At 35.5% G+C, this 24,024-nt stretch overlaps 1 protein-coding gene across 1 annotated transcript in view; it reads left to right on the top strand.

Moving 5' to 3' along the window:
• Positions 1 to 699: 699 nt before the first annotated feature.
• The window catches only part of stai (stathmin), a 90,151-nt gene continuing 66,826 nt past the window's right edge, over positions 700 to 24,024 (top strand). The window contains exons 1-2 of the mRNA XM_081743724.1: positions 700 to 872; positions 4,859 to 4,920. Of these exons, the coding sequence (XP_081599850.1) occupies positions 4,899 to 4,920 (22 nt within the window). The 5' untranslated portion in view covers positions 700 to 872; positions 4,859 to 4,898. The remainder of the gene's footprint in view (positions 873 to 4,858; positions 4,921 to 24,024) is intronic.

Raw genomic sequence — 24,024 nt, 5'->3', positions numbered from 1 at the left:
AAATAATAGGTACGACTTTCAAAGAAACTCCTATTTTCTTCAATTATGTGTGTGTGAGAAAGTTTTTTTTTCTAGCTTCAGAAGTTAATTCTTTGGGAAGAGGTCAAAGAGCGAACTAAATGTTCAATATTCGAGCATACATTTACATGCATTTTGTCATTTGGTGTACGTAATGCGGTAGGAAATTTTCTTTCAAACTCTGTTGGGTATGACTGCATTTTTCGACTACCGACGACTAGGACTTCTTGAAAATCCTGATTTTATAAATATTTCGGAAGGGCTGAAGCCCCACCAGCTCCTCTTCTATATACGCCACTATCGCCTCCAATCTAATTCCAATGTTTATGTACACCCGTAATTAACACGCTAAAACGGAAAATTTTTAATTATTTGGAAACCCTTATTTTCTAAGAATTTCGGGAGGTCCTGAAACTTCATCAGCTACTCCTTTTCGTACGCTACTATCGCCTGTATAATTCTGTTGTTCTCTTACGCCTAATAATCGATAATATGCTGAAACGGAGTTTTCCACTTTGTAAAAGTTTAGCTACTGTATAAAGCAATTTCCACGCTTCTGATCCTCTGGTAATTATTTTCCCGAGCTGGTAACACTAACTTCCCTTTGTCAACATTTCTCCCGCCTGTGATTGCAGCTTCATCCAACCAGGGAACTGCTTACTTCGTTTCGTTCAAATCCTCCAATCGGTTTCTCAGTATCAGAAGAGCTGAGAAATTTCTAATGGTGGATAATATAAATACAAGGTTGTTGTAGTGGCATTAATAAGTTTTGATATTTGAAGCTACATTAAGCTTATAAAGCAGTGAGTCTTGGTAGTATAATCTGAGTGATTCTCTTCAAAATTTGTGACCAGGTTAGTAATGTAGAAGAGTTCTTTTTATAATTATAATGCGAAGAAAGTGAATTCATTACATGGGCATTCTTTTGTTAGTACCGATTTCATACAGTGAACTTCATTTGAATATTTCATGTATATTATTCATTCTCCTATGTTTGTGTAAAATACGAAATTACGTATGAGCTTTGATTTGCTAAGTGATACTTTAAAAGTGTATAAAGATAATGTTTGGAAGCTTACTACATTAAATATAGCTAATGTAACAAGTTTGAACGTGGTCATATTCATACGAATTGAGTAGTATGAAAAAAAAAAAAAAGTTAATAAAGGTAGAATAAACGAAATCTCAATTGTAATGTAAACTCAAATTTCAATACTGGTAACAGTTTATGTAAAGTTTCCAAATTGGTTGCTTGATTTTATAATCTTGATTTGAAACAACTGTAAGAATGTGCTCTCATTTTCAAATTTGATTTAAAAGAAAATGTTTTAGGTCTGCCAACTGTTCGATGAATACTAATAATGCGGTGTTGAATAAAACACAATGATCCTCCCGATCCAGTAACAAGTAATAAATCAATTATGGTAAATAATTAATGGCATGAAAATTAAGAGGATTAGAGAAAAAACACAAATGTGATGATGTCTAGCACTCACATGTTCTTAGTTGGAATCAGGAGCGACATCTAATTTTCAAAATTTTCTTAAACTCTTGGTTATGTGTGCGGTAGATTAAAAGTTCTTGGTTTGTATCCAACTAATGGCCCATATTTATTGGATGTGCGTGATCGAAGCATCGGCTCTTAGCACCATTGTAGTTTCTTTTTATATCACATTTCATTTTTCGTGCATGTTTACAGACGCCACGAAAATTAATTATCCATAAATTAAAGTGGCATATGTTTAGCAGAAGGGGTCCAGCTCTTTCTTCTAAAAAAAAAAAAATTACGAATTGGTAATTTCTGTTCACATTAGGTTAGGTTAGTTTGTTAGTGTTGGGGTGCAGCATAATTTTCCAAAAGATGATAATTTCGCTTATTTCAACTAATATTAGGTTAGCTTAGGTGAGTTTAAGTTGGGTTAAATTAGATTTGGTTACGTCTAAGTACTTGCATCATTTTTTTTTTATAACTTGCTTCTAGACTTTCTGCTAAACATACCCCATTAAAGTTTCCATTGATCATTCCCCTGCAAAACCTTTACAGCGAGCAACATATCGTTACTCCTTTGCTTCAGGTAAAGTTGAAGGGGGCAACACAAGTAGCTTTTTTATTTTCCTTTTGCGAGAATTATCACTTAATGTTTTACGAACTCCTTCGGCTAATTTCCATGAAGCCCCACCACAGTTACTTACGTTACGGTAAACGGACCAGAATCCAATCTAATCGAAACTAAACTTTATGAGCTGGTAGGGGTTAACAGAAGTTATGCCAATTTTTTTCTCATCAGAAGCTTTCCATTTGTAGGAGGAATAAATGAAATGGAAAGTCACCACAAATATGATTCTAAATAATTTTTGGGTATTTAATTTCTCCCCCAAATCACTTGGAGTGACTCTGGCACACTTGATTACGTTTGTAAGTTATTTCTAGTAATCGTTTAAAGCGGGTCACTATAAGTCACAATACCGGCACAGCACCGTAGATGGATTTCAGGGGTGGGATACTAAATACTATCCATAGTTTTTTGGGAAGACGTCACGTAATGGCTTAAAAACTTATATTCTATTAGTTAAAATTCAATTCCATTACAATTTCTGCGTGCTTAATTTATACTAAACCTGAAATGTCGCTAAAGCAGAATAATTTTGCAAATTATAATATGTATTTCTAGGCAGGTTTGTTCCGGCATCCTTTAAATTCACCTACAGGTAATTAACCCAATTTCTCTTTAAGTGAAATTTATCTTCATTTTTCATATTTTATTAGTTACAAAAATTTTGTATAATCACTCAAAATCTACCTTCTGTATCAGAACCCTTTTCGGTATAATGACTGGTCATCGCTAGCTAAAGGTCCTCGTCATACCTGGGTTTTCAAAACTTAAAGTATGTTTTTTTTTTTTTTTTTTTTTTTTTTTTTTTTTTTTTTTAAACCACTAAGTAGGCTTATATAGCTATGGTATTTGTTACATAGAAACTTGATATGCAATACATCCGCAAGCTTGGGGTTTAGTTTTTCAGCCGTTGATTCTTTCATATTTTTAGATACGTATGTCAATTTCAAGCCTGACTTCGATTCGCGTGCAGGCCGTGTGTTCTGTGGTGGATAACAGCTGATTTTTTTTCTTTCTTAATATTGCTTCTTCTTTCCGACTTACCTTTCAATCACTAGTTGTATTTACTATTGCTTTATGTAGTCGTACGTGTGTGATCTCGGTGGGACATATACTTTTCGGTGTTGACTCAGCATTGTGAGACAGTTGGGGAACTGGTAATTAACAAATAGCAAATTCCGATGTTTCCGAAGCATAACTAAAATTTTTAAGACCGGTGTTAGCCGTTCACGCGTTGTTTAGTTCAGGTATGTGCAAGTTGGAACAGGGGGTGAACCATCACAGAGGACTTAAACTGGCGTCGAGGGCTGTATGAGAGACAATGTGTAACATGTTCATAACAATCGAATGACCATATTTAATGGAGAACACCAACATAATAGGAATACAAAAACTGTTATAAATGTAACCAAAATACTTAATAAAGAAAAGAAAAAAATCATTTTAGTGGAGAATTAAGTTCATGTTCCGAACTAGGCTCTGTCCTGTGGTACGCTGTATGTTCCAATTGTGGATGATATTTTGCAAGGGACATCAGTTATCCAGGAAATATGTTAATTTCAGTGTAACATTATGTGAGAAGTATATTTTCAGTAAGGGGTCAGGGGGCCGGATGTGAAAGGGTTCGGTGGGCTGGGACTGGTCCGGAGGCCGGCTGTTGCACATGACTGGTTTAGTTTAAAAATATGCCACCAATTTTTTTGTTTTATTAGGGCATCTGAAATTATTTGGATATCGGATAATCAGGTCCTGAGAGTATTCGAATAACTACTATAGAACTTACTTTTAATTCAGATGGGCATACATCGGTTTCAGTACCACATTGAATGGTAGATTTGTTCCGAAATTAATAAACTTACTGAAAATCCATGTAGACTGTTTGAGTGATTTCATTATTGCTGAGATTTCTTTTCAAATGCTTTTGTACATTTAGAATTCTTGTACAACAGACAAATCATTAAATACTAACTAATTATAACTGACACTCCTATATTACGTGTTAAGCACAGAAGGAAATAATCAAGGGTTACTTAACGCAAATAATAAATAAATGAAGCCAAAGAATGCTATGAATAAAATCTTTAAATATTGTAATAGTTAACCCCACTTGAAGATGCACAAAGTGCGAAACCTTTGAATCCAGAGTAAATTTCAGTAAAAGTTGAGAAAGTTTTGGACTGAAGATAACGTTAATTATATAGATAGAATTAAATAACTACCGCACTTTTTCCATTGGGTTACCTAATATTCCATGTGGTATTCTAACGATTGGTCTTTGGATTGCAATTTTCTCCGATTTCTTATTCTTCTGTGTTTTTAGTAAATGACTGCATTCTGAGTGCAAGTCAAGATTTGCTAATAATGCTATAAAAAGTTCACACAAACTTTTATTAATTTCAACGCAACTATGCAACATAGAAGTTGCTTTAATGAAGTTCCGCAGCGGCGTGACTTTATTTTGTATGTTTCTTTATTTTTATTTATTTTTTTTACTGTAAAATTCATATTTGATTAGATCATAAGTTTATATCCAAAGATAACAATTGTCATTTAAGAAAATAATAAGTACCGGGTTAAATAGCAGCTGTAATAAACGAAGCATGAAGTATAACGGAAGGTACACAATATGCTGTCTGCTCTGCTGCACATGACGTAGTTGGCCACGCCCCTTTCTCTTGTCCCGTCTGAGGAGCTCCACGTTCAAATTGATTTTTCTCTCTTTACAGAGCACGACCTGATAGGTTGTACGAAAGGACGTCTGAAACCATGGCCAACGTGGATTCTGAAGGTAAGCAAACTGGGATTTTTGGAGGTCATTTTAGATATTAAATAATAATACTAATAATTGGTGTGTTCACTAAAATCTGTTTAAAGATTGCCAATCGATGCGTGAGCGCTTCGTCAAAGCAGGTGCGTGTGCTGCGTAGATGCGTATGCGCTTGTCAGAATTGACGTTTTGACAGGGTCAAAATAATGCGTGTTATTAAATGAAAGCAAGAATATATATTTTTTCGCATAGTAAATAGGTATAAATAAAATGGTCAATTTCTCTCGTATGGTAGTATGAAAGAGCATCATACTTATGATATACATAAACTTGAAGCTTACATCTATTGAAGTAAACTTCCTTCAGTGTTTGTTCCTTAAGAGTACTATTTATTGTGTTATTCACGGGCCATATTTTTATTATTTATTTTTTTAAAAAATTAAGAGCTCAGTGTTTGTATTCTCAAAATTTCCGGTGTAGGTTCTCACAATTATGCCCTGTAGCCTATATAAAAAATCATTGAAATTAGCCTGACATTTCTATGTAGGACTGTATTTAAATTTGTTCAATCCGTTTTGCTTTCATGTTAGCTATTAGATATATTTGGATTATATGGAATTGTAAGAAAGAAAATTCTGCATTTTTCCAAAGAAGTGCTTGCCGTACAATATGGGTAGAGAGATTTATATTCACGCATGTTTTTAGTAATTTGAGTGTCCTTTGATTTTTTTTTTTTTTTTTATATTAGCTCTCGGCAGCTGAGAGCACGAAACAGGTTGCTGCAGTTGTCTAGGTTAGTTCATTGAACTGACCGCACTCGTCTCGTCTCTGCACACTATTTGTAGGTTGTTTCTGATGTTCCACACGATGAATGTTTGATTGATGTGATGAGAGTTTAATTTCGTATTGGATGACGACTCTCATTGTGGTTGTTGAAGCATAAGGGATTTATTCATTTTTCTCTGATCTTAAGTGTGGAGCATGCTGTTAGACTTACAGGAATTCGTAGGTGTTGTTCGTTGGGTTCAATCAAACTTAAGTTTATTCTGCCTTATTTGGTTTCCAATAAATTGATAATTATATACAGATTGTTTATGACATTGATACTAAGCTTAAAAACAGTGGAAGAGGTAAAAAGGAATAAAGATGATAGTTACTGTTAGCAAAGTAAAATTTGATAAATATTCAATAAGGCTAACACTGCTCAATGCTAGAACGAGTTATACTGGTTATCCTTTTCTTTCATGTTTGGATGTAATCTAATCTTAAATATATAGTTACAAGTAACATTATCAACATAATGACAAAACATCGTCGTGGATAAGTAAGAAATTACATCTGTGTAACAAAATCACGTTTGTAAGCAGCATTGTTATTAACCAAAGATGCTTCAGTGGTAAAGCGCTCACCTTTGGTGCGATGAGTTCCAGGTTCGATTCCCGGACGCGCGAGTTTATAGTAGACATAATGTCTGTGGACTTTCTCGGGGTTCCCATTCAATCATTTCCTTTTTCTTTGAGCTCAGTCATGGCTAAGCGGTTAGCGTATGCGCCTTTGCTGTGGGAGACAAGAGTTCGGTTTCTGGCAGTGGCTCATGTAGTTCGGATCTCATATTAAGCTGTATGTCTACGTCTGATATAGCCTTGCTGCTGAAAGGTACGCTGAACTCGAAATCAAATCAAATCCTTTATTTCTTGGAAGAAGACTTAAAATGCCACATTTGTTCTCATTGATTCCTCCTTCCTTCGTTTCTTTATAAGATTATATCCTGTTTATAAACGAAGTTCCGATTTAAGGCACACAATTATGACATGTAGGATAAAGTAGACCAATTATAGTTATGTGAATTATCATCGGGTGAAAAGATACAGGACTAGTGTGACACGATATTTGCGACTGTACACGAGAAGTAAGAAATTTTGACAATAGTGATGACTGAAAATTGTCGCACCTCCTCTACAAAAGATTAAACTATTGTTTTCATAATGGATGCCATATTTATGCGGTTCTCCCTCATAGTTCCTTTAGCGTTCTTGTCTTTTGGGAGACCTGAGTCAAATTCTTGACAGGAGCTCGCGTGGTTTTGGTTCTACATTTAACTTATAGCTTGATTGTTGTTATAACTTAGTGGTGCAAAGGGATGGAATACTCCAAAACAATATACTACAAAGCGAACTTGTAGTTATAATTATCAGAGCTGAATATGAGCCATTAATCTCCCCAATCAGGCATAGTCCGTAACAATAGCTATTAACAAGGCTTAAGAGTCTGTTTAGATCACAAAGATTAAAATATATATATATATATAATTGAGGGAGGAAGAGAAAAATTCAGTAGTGCTTCGAAATTTGATTGCAAGAATTTTTGTCTTTTCAATGATTATCAACAGTTCTATCTGCCAAGAAAATAAGAGCTCCTTCATGGCTAGGCAGTTAGCGTACGCGCCTTTGGCGTGCGAGACCCGGGTTCGATTCCCGGCGGGAGCTAATGTTCGGATTCCACGTTAATCAGTAGGTCCACGTCTCATATAGCCTCGCTGCTGAAAGGGATGCTAAACTAAAATCAACTCAAGAAAATAAAAGTATATCTACAAATAGCTATATTGATGCGGATATCCATATCCGCGCAGTATTTCGTTAATATTATTTTACTATAGGTGGGGGGAGGGTGGTATGTGTATATAGTTTAATTCTATGTATACATCCAGGTTATATCGTTGATCAGTTAATCCAGTATTGCTTCTAAAGAATCCCAAATGCAGCAGAAATACGTTGAATTTCGATGTGATAGATTATATTTTCATTAGACCTATGTTATTATTTCCGAGTTGAATCTCTCAAAGAAATTTTATGCAATGTAAGTAACACCTCTGAACTTTTTAATAGGCAGTAGTAATACCGGATTAATATAATTCTTACCTATTTGTAAAATATATCTAAGAGGTTGAGTACTTATTTATCTTGGGGTTTCAGATTACTGATTTTTCTTGCAAAGTAATCCTTTTCGTGATAAAAAGTTTTAATTTTAGTTTTAATATTTTAATTTTATTCGGTTTCAAATCAAATCTTTTCCTTCGCAAAATTTTCCTTTATTATATAATATGATGGACCATTTATCCTTATTTGCCCTTCTAATTTTTAACCTAATTGACAAAATACGCTGAAATTTTTTACAATGCAAATATCAGTAAGGTGACATTTTTTACCATATATTATGATACAACCAGGCTAAAAGTGTTGCCAGCTCATCAAAAAGTTATATTTTTTCAAATGGTACGTCAAATGACTACACATTTCCAATCTACATATTAATTGAAAACTTACAATACTAAACTTGTTATTCAGTGTTGAAAATCAAGCACGCTACAGAATCACAAACATCCAAATGTTGGTAGCCTCTATAGCAATAATAACGCAAGTAACATGGACGGGCTAATGCACATTCAAAGAACTTTTGTGTCGAATACTACGGTCATTATGTGACCTTTGAACAGGTAGGAAGAAAGTTACATGGAATTGAAAATTTGACTTTTTTCAAAGGACTTTATTTCGAAAAATGCTTAGATAATTATCACATCCAATTTCGTAGATGGTTTTCAATACACAGAAATTACTGTTTACAGGAATTTTATATTTCAAACCATTCCAGAGATATGAAAAAATAGTTAAATTTGATATATTGCTTAAAATGGCGTACTAATAAGAACTTCTTAAAACAGTTTTTGATTTACTTTGCTTCTATAACATTACAGCAATCCTTTTTGGTAGGTATAATTACAAGATGTTCTTCAGAACGGTTTGATGTATCAAATTGCTCTAATCTGAATTGCTCTAATCCTTTATCTTTACATATATTGAAAACAATCTATGCATTTGGATAGGTACTTACAGGGTAACAATTAATGAACTATATGAAATAAAACGGAAATTAGTGACAAACTAAGTAGTACACAAACTGTGTTGCACATGTAAGGGTCCCTACAGAGATTCGGATTTAGGTTATGGCATGTTCGATATGTCTGCCATCTCTGGGGATAATGTGACGCAAACGAACAGCAAAATTCTGCATTACCCGCTGAAGTGTCGGAACATCGATGCTGTCGATGACCTAAAGAAAAGTGTAGTAGTTTTCAGCTCGGCAATGGTTTTAGGGTTATTGCTGTAAACCGTGACCTTAACATAGCCCCACAAAAATGAGTCACGTGGGTGCAAGGCCGGATAATATGGCAGCCAAGCGAGTCCCCTTCCAGTGGCCTCTGGGTACCCCAGAGCCAGAAGGCCGTCCCAAAAATACACCTCCAGGAGTCAAATAATCTCATGGTCCGATGGGGTCAAGCTCCGTCTCGCATGAACCACATATTGTCGAAATCAGGGTCACTTTGTATAATGGATATAAAATCATTTTCCAAAACAGTCACGTATCGTGCAGTAGTCACAGTGCCGTCAAAGAATATCGCACTGATTATTCCATGACTGGACATTGCACACCAGAGTATCACCCGTTCAGGGTGGAGAGGCTTCTCCATTGCGAAATGCGGATTCTCAGTCCTCCAAATGCTCCAATTATGTTTATTGACGAACCCATCCAAATGAAAGTGGGCTTCATCACTAAACCAAACTATATTCACATCAAATTCCTGGTCGTCAGTTCTCTGGACAATAATGTTAGCGAAAAACAACCGCTGTTCCATGGCCATGGGGCTTAATAGCTGGTGGGTTTCAATTTTGTATGAGGAGAGATGTAAGTCTTCAACAACAATTTGTCGCAGATTTTCCCGGTTGATTCCCACCTGTTCTGCAGCTCGTCTGATCGATGTCCGTGGTTTGGTTTGAAACATAGCGCGTGTCTTCGAGTTTTCAGGCGTTTTCTCGACCGACGTTGCCGACACTGTCATCACAAACAGCCGTGTTCTCTCAAACTTGCGAATCAAATTCTTGATTGTTAGTACACTTGGACTGTTTGTCTTTAGCTTGTACTCGGTCGCAAACTTCCTTTGTGCCGCAGTCGGACTGTCATTGCTCGTATAAAAGGCCTTCACAAGTGCTATATGCTCCTGCACAATATACCGTGACATTTTCACTTGCAAATGGCCGACATCAACACGTTGCGTGCGCATGGGCATACGAATTCCCATCATACCCTGTAGTCAGCCACGCAGTTTGGACGTCATCACGCGAACAGTTCAGAAATTGACGGTTTTATTTCTGATATAGTTCATTGTCACCCTGTATCTAAGCAGTTCTTCGAAACGGAGGTTTTAAAAAAAGTAAAATTTAATTTTTTGTATGTTTGTTTCTATTCATTCGAAATCTGTTCTGTCATGGCTGTAGTATTGGACCTGAAGTACTTCGGATATGCATCGCCTCATTTGTATTATTACTGTTTCATATATTGGATACCAAAATGTGGAAGTTTGCAATACTAAATAACAAGTGTGGTATTGTATGGTTTCGTTTGACATGTAGATTTGAAATGTGGAATAACCTGACGTAGTGCTATTTAAAAAATATATATATAATTGTTGGTTTGGCACCACTGTTAACCTGGTGGTACCGCAGAGTATGCCAAACAATGTCCCACTGCCGATATTTGCATGGTACACTTCTGCTCATAGAAACCTAGACTTTCTTCCGCAGTTTATAGCATTTGTGTGTTCTTGACTCTATTCAACTGGTTGACTCGAATGAAAAAGTAAAATCGCATGTCATAGATTTACATCCAATTTTGCCCGCTTTTACGACTCTATTCAATAGCGCATGCACAGCTATTCGTTAAAGTAAAGAGAGAGCCGCGGTGGCTCAGTGGTAGAGCGTTCACCTCTGGTGTTTGGGGTCCCGGGTTCGATCCCAACCCCCGCCAAGTAAACTTTGTGGTGGACAAACACCGTGTGCGTGGATTTCCTCGGGGATCTCCCATTTCCTCCTTTCTTCATTCTACCATTTCATTCATTTCTCATAATCATAGTCTCCTTTAGCCTAGCCGGCATAACCGTGGAACATTAAGACTAAAAGATTTCATTTCATTTTTAGGTGTTGAAAGCGAACAACAATTTATCAAAGCGTGACGTTAGTTGTCTGTTCATTAGTTGCTTGTTTATTGCCAACCAGCTTTCCTCAATAAATTTGTCTCGATGTCAACACCACCATGAATTTTCGTATCCTTTTATGAACAGAGTTGTTGATTTTGAAAAAAAAAAGTACAATAATCGTGGTTTTGGTTGGACACAATGTCTTTCATTTGGAAAATTTTGAAAAATGCATACTTTGGTAAGACTTTTGACAATGACTATATATACAGGGGTGCCCACAAGGGGGGGCTATGACGCAAACTGCGTCATTGAAATTTTGAGGGGGGGTTAAAAATCTATATAAATATGTTTGATGGGGGGGGGTAAAATTAATCGAAAAGAAGATTTTTCTCATGGAAGAACACCTACGGATAGACAATTGGGGGGGTGCGTCATGGACATAAGGGGGGGTGGGCACCACTGATATATATATATATATATATATATATATATAATATATATCACTGGATTTTTCAGAATATATAGTTAGTAAAACTTGCGGGACAGAACTCCATCCCAATACACCTGCATTTTTTTCGCGCAAATATATATATATAGGGTGGACAATATATTGAAACACCCTTGTAACAATATATTTAATGAAAACTACGATGTAAATATGGACACGGATATATTGACACCTAGCAATACCACAGGATTGGTAGGGATGTACCGATATATCGGTATTGATATCTTCCACTTTTGGGAGTATCGGTATATGGACACCCGATATTTACCAATACATTTTCCGAACTATTTTCAATTTGTTTAATATTAACAGTGACACACATTTCATCAGTTTCTTTTATACTTAAAGTTGATCTAAATCAGCGTTTCCCAACCTTTTTCAACTTGCGGCACACTACAGGTATAACTTGAATTCTCGCGGCACACTCATATAGATATTATTATTATTATTATTATTATTATTATTATTATTATTATTATTATTTGTAAACATAAACCACCTTGGTATTTTTTTCTATTATTACTGATATATTTTTCACAGACAAGAAGGTTCGATCACTGGTTTCAATCCGTGGTAAATCATTATGCTTATTTTTCATTCTAATTTAAAAATAGAAAACAATTACAATGAAATATAAGACTCGGGTTTATAAAAATACACTTTCTCTTTAGAAAATTGTATCCAACCTTTCACTAAGAAGGAAGATTACTAAATAACGAACGAACAAACAAATCTCTTGTACTTTTAAAACAAAAATTAGGGTAATTTGTATGCAGGTTTGCTTTCTCGAAATGATTGAATAATATTTTAAAATTTCAAGTTACGAAAGTCTGCAACAATAAAGAAGCAATAATGGTGATAACAATTATAACAAATACCTTTTTAACATTAAAAATGTACAGAATAGTAACACAGTATGGAACTTAAAATTGTAGATTCATAGTAGACGCTCAAAGTAATGTGAAACACAAATATACATTTTTCCTCACAAATATAATGTGACACACAATGTCTTGCAATTTGATTGCAATAGAATTAATAATTATGTTTCGATTTCCTCGCGGCACACCAGCGGCCTATTCGCGGCACACCGGTTGGGAAACGCTGATCTAAATTATTATCAGTTGTACAATCGATTTGTTTATGCATATATATTATGCATGTCTAGGCCTTTGATTTGCACTACTCGTACTCAATTGATATTTTTAGTCCCTCGATGCCAAATTAGCGGTGAAGGAAAGTCAAAGGTCCTCACCTAGGATCATGGGCGTCCGTAAGAAAATTTTCTAGGGGGCCCATTCGATTGTTGCTATATTACATATGGTATTTAATATACGTGGTTTGCTATATTAGGTATACATTTTCGTGAGCCAGGGGGTTCCCTCCCTGCTCTCCCCCTTCGGGCCCCTATGGACTTGTAATCCCAAACGAGACAGGTTTCGATTCAGAAGAAAATGCTATGGAAGAAACCCACAAGACGCTCACTGTCATTTTCTCCTATAAAGGTAACCAAGAAGGTCCTGTCGTTTTTTCACCCACCGCCTTTGAACATCGATGACACTTAAGACGTACCTGGAAGATCAAGAATAGTTCCCCTCAGCATCGACCTTCTGCCAACGTTCTGGAAGGCCATGGATTCCATCGCGGTAGAGCTTGGTGGGCCGTGAAGCGAAGAAGGTATCAAGTGCGTTTTGCACCTCTACTAGGGATTTGAACTGCCATCCTCTAAGGTGATTGTCCAAGAAATGGAACAAGCGAAAATCGGGCGGTGCAATGTCCGGGGAGTATAGCGGATACAATAGTGTTTCCCATCCAAGGGTAGGATTGTGTCCCGGGTCATCCTAGCCACGTGGGGCTTAGCGTTGTCCTCTAACAGGAGGACTCCTTTGCGATTCAGAAGTGCTGGCTCTAGTTTTGGCTTTTTCTTAAAACGATTCAACTGCTGACAGTATACAGTTGCGTTGATGCTCTGACCAGCTGGTAGCAGTTCCTGATCCACGATGCCACGAGCAGTCCATCAAACATACAGGAGGACCTTCTTCTGGTGCAGTGCTGGTTTCGGCTGTTTTGCAACCGATTCATGGGATGCTAACCAATCATGATGGCGCCGTGGAGCTTCGTACAGGACCCACTTCTCATCACATGTCAACACCCTGTACAGAAATGCTCCTTCTGACAAGACCTCAAAGAAACACAGATGTCTGCTCGTGCTGCCTTCTGGCCCGTAGTCAGATAACGTGGAACAGATCGACCCAACTTGTAGTGCTTCCAAAGTTGGAGGTGCTGCCGAATGGTTTCTTCACTGATACTGAATTGTAGTCCCAGTTCCTCTCATACCTGGCGTCTGTTCGCCTCAATTGCTGCCCGAAGATCTTCATTTTGTACAGGTCTTCCGGCACATAGTTCGTCTTCCAGTGTTTGGTCACCGTCCTTAAACTTGTTTAAGCACCGCTGCATTGTCCGCGTAGTCACGACACTCTCAACAAGGGCCTCGCATATCTTCTGCCCCGCTGCAGCGGCGTTTGACCCCAGTTTTAACTCTTAGAGCATATACGGCCGTATGAGTGGGTGGGAGGTCCATTCCCACTCTGTCCTTACACAAGTTCACGGTGTAACTGAGCTGCCACAACCAGGTAGTATGTTGGATATGCCTGCACCAATTCGCATTCAACTCAACGGTGTGAGGGACAGTTGAACATAGTTCCACAAAAAGCGACATAACTTCATGGTTACTTTTATACTGACAGGTTAAAAACAATTAGTTCTAAAGTTAATACGTGCATAGTTTTATCGTTTTCGACTTCGCTTAAATAACCCTCTTTTTTTTTTATGGTATAAATAAGACCTGGTTCAGCATGCAAAATTTTGTAAACAACAAAAATTTGTAACGGTAGTATCAGTTTGCATTATATGTATGTAATAGAGACTAGTAAATACAATGTAACTAGCAAAGTACATTATCACTCTAAATATCAGTCACTGACTCTTAGAATTAAGTTTACACTATATAAGTATTTGCTGCTTTTTAGTTTATGTGAGCTGGATTAAATTTAGAGAAAATAATTTCTTGTGTGGAACTTCATATGAAATTCTGCTTTTTGTCTCTATATGACTAATTTTGCCCTTATATCTAATATATCTTATTACAATGTTGATCATTTTATTATTCTGAAAATTCGTGGTAATATATAAGAAATGTGTCCAAAAGTATCGGTATCGGGTATCGGTGAAAAAGTGGTGTCGGTACATCCCTAAGTATTAGTAAGGTTGTCAGCCCAATATAAAGTTGTGTTTTTATTAAGTGACATTACGTCAGATTGTTACATATTCCAAATCTACATGTTAAACGAAAACTTAAAATATCATAATAAATGTATAGTGTTACAAACTAAGGATCAGTCATTCGAATTTGGAAGGCTACTTCAACAGTAATAACTTAAATTAGGCGGATGGGGCAATGCATATCCAAAGTACCTTAGTGTGAAATAACATAATCATACAGTGCTCACCTATGGTGCACTAGGTCTCTAATTCAATCCCAGCTCTCGGCAAATGGGTTTCATAATGAATAGACAGCTGTGTGCATTAGTTTTTTCGGGGTTCTCCTGTTTCCTTCTACTCTCTTCATTACACCATGTCGTTCATTACAATCACCACCCGTCTCTTAATTTTAAGCGAATATATGTGGGTCTTTAAACATTAAAGAAAAGAGCAATGATCATATTATGTATATTGAATAAATAGGGACAAACTTATAAAGGATTGAAAATGTGACTTTTTTTCAAAAGTTTTTATTTCGAAAAAAATCTTAAAATATAATAACCAGTCACATATATACTTTTCAATAGACGTAAAGATAGTGCCATTTACAGCAATTTGGTATCTTAAAACTTCCCGAATATATGAAAAAAACATAGGTAGAGACGATGCTTAAAATTATATATGACCGATTCCATTTCAAATCGTCCAGGCAAACCACAATTGGTCCCCATCATAGTCTCAGATTTCATTTTTTTAATATGGGATTATATGCAATATTATTAGACCCATATTTTTTCTTTTTGCTGAAAAATAAAATCCTTCGATATACAGCCTTCCAAAATGGCTGCCCTCCTCTCGGATTGCTCGAAAAAACTGAAAAACATGTCAAATTAAGTTTTGTTGTAGAGAAACGAGTGTACTTAGTAACATAATCGCAATAGCAGGAAGAGTATAAAGTTGTATGTTTCGGTGGAGGGCCAAAATTCGTCTATTGGTCCAATAGGAATCGCGCAATGTTGCCAACTTTGGTGAAATTTTTGCTAACTTCAAACATTTTTTTTTGTCCTCACGAGCAATACCAACCATCTGCTTCTAGCATCGAAATCTACTCCATAAGGTCTCTTGAAAATGTAAAGGACTTACGTTTCTGATTATTACATCCCACGTTATAGCATGATGAAAAGCTGTAAATTTCATTAAGACGCCATGTTTGTACGCCATTTTCTCAAAAACTCCATCTTTTAAAAATCTGATTTTTTTTCACATGTTCATGCTGCTGCAACCCCTAACATTCGCAATTAATCATTGAAATTTCGAATTTTGTACTTGGAATATAAATATTTCCTATGGGCATTTAGGTCCTATACACAAGGCGATTTGAAAGGGAGTATGAAAATTTTGCGAGATGAATCCTGACATCAAATCCAGTAGAAAAATTCCGTTAAACCTGAGTCGAATTCCGCTTCGTTTTCGAGTTACAGGGTTTCCAACTCGGAACCCCAAATCGGCTCGCGACAATGAAAAATAAAATATACATTTCGCGTTAAATCAGAACTGTGTGTTAAAGTTATGATGAAGTTCAGAAAGTTGATTTGTATCAATATGATAATTTTTTACGTGCGTTGCAATTCGGTTGGCAGTGTTACCAACTTGGTAGAACTTTTATTTATTTCCAAATGACACTACGTGGTTTTTATTTGATATTACTGTGGTGATGTGAGGAAAAGTTCTACCAAGTTGGCAACACTGCCAACCGAATTGCAACGCACGTAGAAATTATTATATTGATACAAATCAACTTCCTGAACTTTATCAAAGCTTTAACACACAGTTTCTGATTTAACGCGAAATATATATTTTCCATTGTCCCGAGCCGATTTTGGGTCCCGAGTTCGAAACCCTATAACTCGAAAACGAAGCGGAATTGGACTCATGTTTATAGGAACTTTTCTACCGGATTTGATGTCAGGATTCATCTCTCAAAATTTTCATAATCCCTTTCAATTCGTCTTGTGAATAGGATCTAAATGCCCATAGGAAATATTTATATTTCAAATACAAAAATCGAAATTTCAATAATTAATTGCGAATGTTAGGGGCTACAGCCACATAAATGGTTAGCGGATATTAAATACTTAGATACTTCTCCAATACATGTAAAAAAAAAAAAAAAAAAAAATCAGATTTTTAAAAGGTGGAGTTTTTGAGAAAATGGCGTGTTAATGAAATTTTCAGCTTTTTATGATGCTATAACGTGGTATGTAATAATCAGAAACGTAAGTCCTTTACATTATCAAGAGACCTTACATTGCGAGTGAATTGCGCAATTCCTATTGCACCAATAGACGAATTTTGGCCCTCCACCGAAACATACAATTTTATACTCTTCCTGCTATTGCGTTTATGTTATAAAGTATACGTTACGTTACTAAGTATATTCTCTACAATAAAATTTTTAATTTGACACGTTTTTCAGTATTTCGAGCAATCCGAGAGCAGGGTAGCCATTTTGGAAGGCTGTGTATCGAATATTTTTTTTTTCAGCAAAAAGAAAAAAATGTGGGTCTAATAATTTTGTATGTAGTTTCTTATTTTAAAAAATAAACTAAATCTGAGACAGTCGTGTGAACCACCCTGGACGTTTTCAAATGGAATCACTCATATAGGAAATTCTAAACATGATTTTGCTTCTATAAGGTAATTTATAGTTTTTGGTAGTTGTTATTACAAGTTCTTCCAGTAACATTAATTTAAGCGAACTTTATCAGTGTTTCCTGTCTCTGGAACGGTTTAAAATATTAAATTGCTATAAACGATGTTATAATATTTGTCCATTGAAAACCATCTACGTGATGGGATATTACTTAACCTGGACACTTTTTCGGAATAGTCTTGAAAATTTTCAGTCCTCTATATTTTTACCTACTTGAAATACTCCATATCGTGATTATACTGTTCGACACTATGAATCTACATTGCCTCTTCTGACACACTTGTGTTATTACCATTGGAGAGGCTTCCAAAATTTGGATTTATGTGATAGTGGTGTAATAAATGTGGTATACGAACACTGTCGTGGTGTTAAACGTAGTTACGTGTAATAAGTACTCTGACGTAGTGCTACTAAAAAAAAAAGAACTTCGGTTGGTACACTGTTAATGTTCTATTGGAGAGCGTTAAGTAATTTCCCCATGTCGATATTTGCAAGGTATTATTATTATTATTATTATTATTATTATTATTATTATTATTATTATTATTATTATTATTATAGTCAACTATAGGCGTTACAAGGTGTTTCAAGATAAACGAATCATGCTGTATTAAAGAAGACAACTTACTTAGGAACCAGAATGCACCTAGTTTTACCTGTTATAAAACCCCGGAGCCGTGGTAGATAAAAAGTCACATTCTTTAGATAAAGAATAATTGGGGATGACTAAATTAGACATAAAGTATATTTAAGCCGAATAAATAATAATAATAATAAAAAAAAACACATTTTGTCTAGTACCAACAAGAAAGTATATTTATGACGAAAGTTTGAGACCTACAAAAACTTCCGACTGTACAAACTCCATTGTGAAAATTGTTCGCGTTCGAAGAAAATCCATACTAGCATATGACAAAATACAGGCATTTTCAGGAAAACTACATTTTGGGCAGATATCTACCCGCCCAATTTCATATTAATTGTGTGAGTGCTGGATCTAAAGTGAATATTGAAAATGTGAAATGCAAGTATTCTCAAATCACGGGATTGAATAATAAGGAAAGCATTGGCTGTGTTGATAATGCTAGAATTTATCAACTGAGAGTGAGTTTTACAGTTATAAGCTTTTATTCAACGAAGCGTGTCTATTCATTTGCTGTGTTGTATTTCCCCGTGCATGCAAAAATTTAATCGATCTTCGCACGGTCTGACTGGGTTATTTTTATAAATACTCATCTGAGTAGTACACGGTACTGAATCAATATTCGAGATACGATAGTGTGTTATTTAGAATCATTCATTTATTGGCACTTAGATATTACCATTAATGTATTTTAGTGGAAACCTGCATAACTTGATAAAATATTTAAAAGAAATAAAGAAGATAGTCTTAAGCATAATCGGTCAATAATTTTGTTGATTTTTAATTACTATTAATAATTAGGAGAGTCGTAAAGATACTCGGTCGAAATTGATTCGTAGGGTTGAGGAAAAATCTGAAACTCCGTAAGCAGGTAGAGTAATAATAATAATAATAATAATAATAATAATAGAATATGGTATGCATAGAATGATCTTATTGTGATTTAATTCACTACAGTGAGTTTATTCATCAGATATGGAAAATTTGTATTCTACGTCATGAGGTTCTATGCAGCGTTTCTATATATCAGCAGCATATATTTCATTGCATTAAACTACAAGGAACGTACAATTGCTTTTGACATAGCAGCAACCAAGTAATTACAAATGTGACACGTGGGATGATTAATGGCTTGTATTACCGGATATTGCATTTCCAGATCTTTGCTTTCGTTGTTAGGGACACTTCAAGCTATATATATATATATATATATATATATATATATATATATATATATATATATATATATATATATATATATATATATATATATATATATATATATATATACCGTGTACACCATTTATAATATCCCACCTTTATAACAGAGGAACCAAGAGAGGGAGAGAAGCGAAACTTTGCACAAAGCAACTATAGGAAGGGGGAAATCCATCCATATATTGGGTAACATAACCAGGTGAATAGTGTTGCTAATCCAATATAAAGTTACGATTTTTTAAATGGAATGGCCTAAATTTAATTTCATAATTCGAATCACCAATGTGAAAACAGACGAAAGAGATGACACTCTCAGATCAGTGTTGCATACTTTTTGAGAAATAACGTTAAACATGTCAAATTTAAACGCCTTTAACACACACAAGGAATGAAGTAGTAACTATTTGGGCATATTAAATTAAATACTGGGAAGAACTCTTTAAGATGACTTCAAGTTCAGAAGGATCAATTAAACAGTGTTGCCAAACAAAAGAGAGAGAAAGTGAGTTTGGAAATATTGCAATAACTTGGAAAAGGTCCCTAGTACAGTATGGTTTAAAATTCATAGAGCAAATCAGTATGTCATAAGAAGCATTGTCACGTTTGAGATCGATAAGTCAAGTACTTACCTAGATATTCGGTACTTTGTAAAAGCTGAGAATTTTGTGCTGTACAAGATAGTAACGCTGTTTCAAAATTCCGTGTTTTTCCTCTGCGTTGGAGTAATGATAAAGTAGTAATTTGTGACAGATGTTATTCTGTGACATGCCGAACTAAGCATACCATTTAAAATAAGAAAACACACTATTTTTTCTGTTTCATGAATTTTGTAATGTATGCTACGAATGATTGTTTCTTGGTCATCATAACATAGATTTCTTTAATTTAATGTCTTTCTCCTGAATATGTTAGAAAAGACAATAAAACATAGATATTAATAGTTGACAACTTTTAATTGAAAATACATAGGCTGAGTTCTGTTAAATGGTAGCAAAATTTTTGAGATCATCCAATATCTATACGTACTGACCAATTTTAGGGGAACATACAGAACTTATTTGAGGAATGTTCTAGATTACTGGTCCCCCTATATTTTTCATAAATAGAAGTATTTGCTTAACTGATAAATGCTCCTTCTTCTTCTTGCTTGCGATGATGTTTCTTTAGTTGCTGTGAACACTATTATTGATTATACTAATAAGAATATGTTAGTTTTTTGGGTTAGAGGGTTTTGCGCTATGTGTGTAGAAATGTTTATTGTTGTCGGGGGGTTAGGGGGGCTTTCCCCCTATGCTTTGAAGAAGTATTTAACATATTGTCAAATAGTGATACTTTAGCTTTTTTTAAATAGTCGAAGGTTGTCCTGGTATACTTTTATAGAAAATTGTTGTCGGGGTGGGTAGGGGGTTAGTGAGATGCGGATCAGTGGTATAGGTGACCCGGAAGATCCAAAAAAGTGTATTATTTTCTTCTGGTCATTTAATAATACAGTTTTTCGGCTTTTCTGGATCATCTATATCACTGACCCGCATCCAGGGAAAGGGGGACCAGTAATCTAGAACCTTGCCCTTATTTGTATTTCATTCACCACGAAATTAGCTACAAATAATTTACAAATTGTTTTTTAAGAAGCTAGTTGCATTTATGGATTTATAGGTGCCGATTCACTTATGAGGTCTCTAACGTAATGGGTAAAAATACAGCACGTACATATATGCCATAAAAGCTATAGTGGAACAAACACCATACAACCTGTGTTAAGTGGTCACAACAAAACGAGAAATGTATCTGATCGGTCAAGAAACGAAGAACCTTTTGGGTCCATGAACGGTTGGACCCGTAGTAAGTTGGCAAGTAAACGAATACAGTGTGAAAAAACATGATCAAACCTGTACTGGATGGTCACAAAAGGGTGGAAGTATTTAACGAAGTCAGGGCAGGGCGAAACTAGTGAAAACTCAAGGTGTCTATAGGGACGAGGCGCGTTAGCAAGGGTGGGTTTCCTTGTAAGCAAAATCGTGTGAACATACTGTGTAAAGAGTATTCCATAGTTCTGCAAATTACATGCGACATCTTAATCCTTAGAGCAGCTTAACTTTCTGTATAACGTCCTACGTTTATGCCATTTAGGCTAAGGGGGACAATGGTTAAGGCAAGTGACTGATGATGGAAGAATTAGTGAGATGAGAATGCGAGAGTACGAGACAACCCCATGGACAGATTGCTATCCACCACAAACTTACTATACCGGAAATCGTATCAGGGACCCCACGCACCAGAGGTAAGCGCTCTACCACTGAGCCACCGTGCCCTTGCAGCTTAACTTTAAGAAGGCATAACAACACAATTTTCCTATTATAATTCAATCAAAACTTTTTGCTTTTTGTACAATGCTTCACAATAATTGAATAGATTTATGATATACTGCAAAATAATATTAGGCCAGTCAATAAAGGATGATTTAGGGTCGAATAAGGAATAAAAATGGAAACCTGGAACAAATTTTATTTTCTTTATATAAGTATCCGTAACATCATACTAATTTTGCACCAGTCTACCACCCCGGATTTAGCCGCCATCTTGGAAAAATGACGCCAAAAATTAGTTTTTTGTACATATCTCGCATGGAAAGCATTTTAGAGCAAAACATGTTATTACAAAAAATAATCTACATTAAATTCTCTACAAGAGACGTTCTCTTCGTTTTTTTTTTTTTTTTTTTTTCTCTAGGATGCATCGTTTAGATGTTATATGCGTGGCAAAAACTCATTTTTCTTTCAGCATCGCTTTATAGCAGAACCTTAACGAAAATTTTCTGATACTATTTTGTTTTAATGATTTTGTTTTGTTTGTTGATATAAAAATATCTTCTGAGTAATTTTCTTTCAGTTTAGTTCTTATTGCTTTTTCAGTTGGCAGTGTATGATTATAATCTTGAAAAATTTCAGTGAATGAAAATTGGCACTTTTTCTTGTTAGCTTCAAGGTAGTTGAAAAGATAAGCCATGGCATCTGAAACATTATCTTTCGGATGACTACGTTTCATTCGAAATCTTCTAGGACATTTTCATGCATGAGGAATGGTATCTGGCTTCACCAGCAACTAAATCATGAATATTGGCAATCCTAATACTAGCTTTTCTGCCCCAGTAGTCATTTCTTCTATCGGCTGCTTCCATAATAGAATCTTTAACTTGAATGGTTTCAACACGATGTACACTTTTACGCTCGCTCACAATTTTTTTTTTTACTCTCTCTCTTTAAAAAATAATCTGATGTACATTGTCTAAAAACAGACAGGCTTCTTGAAAATTAAATCTTAGTACTTCTGACCTAAGGGTTATCGGCGTAGGTGATGAAGTACGTTGTGATAGCAATGCTGTGCTACTTCTTGCTTTTCTGTAAACTTTTCTACTCTTTTCCTGAAGTATAACACTTCTCAGTCCCTTAAGTTGATATTCGTTTCCATCTTTCACTTTAATACTGCAGTCTACTAATGTTTTCAGTACCTTTTCTTTTACTATACATGTATCAAGGAGCAGTTTCTCACAGATGAAACATTTTTCAGCTGGCATCTTAAACATAGATGATCTAATAGACCTGATTACTTATCCTTAGTCACACTTGCAATGAATGAAAAATATATTAATTTATATATAAAAAAAATTACTAAAACAAAATAGTATCAGAAAATTTTCGTTAAGGTTCTGCTACCAAAAGATGGTGAAAAAAGAATGCGTAATTTGCCACGCTTATAACATCTAAACCGTGCATCCTAGAAAAAAAACGTAGAGAACATTTCTTGTAGAGAATCTAATGTAGATTATTTTTTGTAATAACGTGTTTTGCTCTAAAATGCTTTCCATGCGAGATAATTACAAAAAACTAATTTTTGGCGCCATTTTTCCAAGATGGCGGCCAAATCCGGGATGGTAGTGGTGTAAAATTAGTATGTTGTTCCGGACACTTACATAAAGAAAATAAAATTTGTTCCAGCTTTCCACCATTTTTTTCCCTATTCGACCCTTCATTGACTGGCCTATATGTGTCTGAAAAGCGATTATTCTCGGAAAAATACGTACAAACCTCTGCATGGTGGTCACTAAAAACTACAATTTCATATGTTTGAACAGAACGAAGTTGCAAATACAAAAGCTTGTGTCCGTATGGAGGAGGCATGTCAACGACAGTGTGTATTCGCGTAAAGGAAGACAAGGGCGAAAAACGAGCACCAACCTGTGCTACGTGGTCATTATGATGTAACACATTCTTAGATTTCAGCCTAAACAAACGTGGGACTGAGTCCGTAGAAAACAAACACGTCAGTACGTGAAAGTAAAACAGAAAGGCCTATTTTCATTTTGTGTTGACGCAAACTGTTATAAAATGAGAGGGTCTAGCTAAAAGCAGGAGGGTTATTTTAAAAGTCTTGAACATAGCCTATGCACGACCGTTTTAGATGTTTGAGTGGTTTGATCAAGTTCATTTTTAGGTTAGTTGTGGGACAGAGTTTGGGCTTGACGATTGTTTCTGTTTGGTTTGCGTAGCTGTGTTGTGAGAAATTCAGTGGTGAACCCGACTGAGGTTGGGTTACACATAAGCGTTCCTATGTGATAATCGAAACTCAATGTGGAAAGAATCCAACTGAAATTTACAATGCTTTGCGAGAGATTTGTGGAAATAGTGTAGTGGATCATACGGTGCTCAGCTCGTTTAAGCACTACGGACACCCCTGCAACAGACTATACCGTTGAG

Source organism: Thermobia domestica, chromosome 2 (assembly GCF_964235325.1).
Source record: "Thermobia domestica chromosome 2, izTheDome1.hap1.1, whole genome shotgun sequence".
Taxonomy (NCBI): domain Eukaryota; kingdom Metazoa; phylum Arthropoda; class Insecta; order Zygentoma; family Lepismatidae; genus Thermobia; species Thermobia domestica.
Note: the sequence above shows the minus strand (reverse complement) of the source record. Positions and strands in the feature narration are given on the sequence as shown.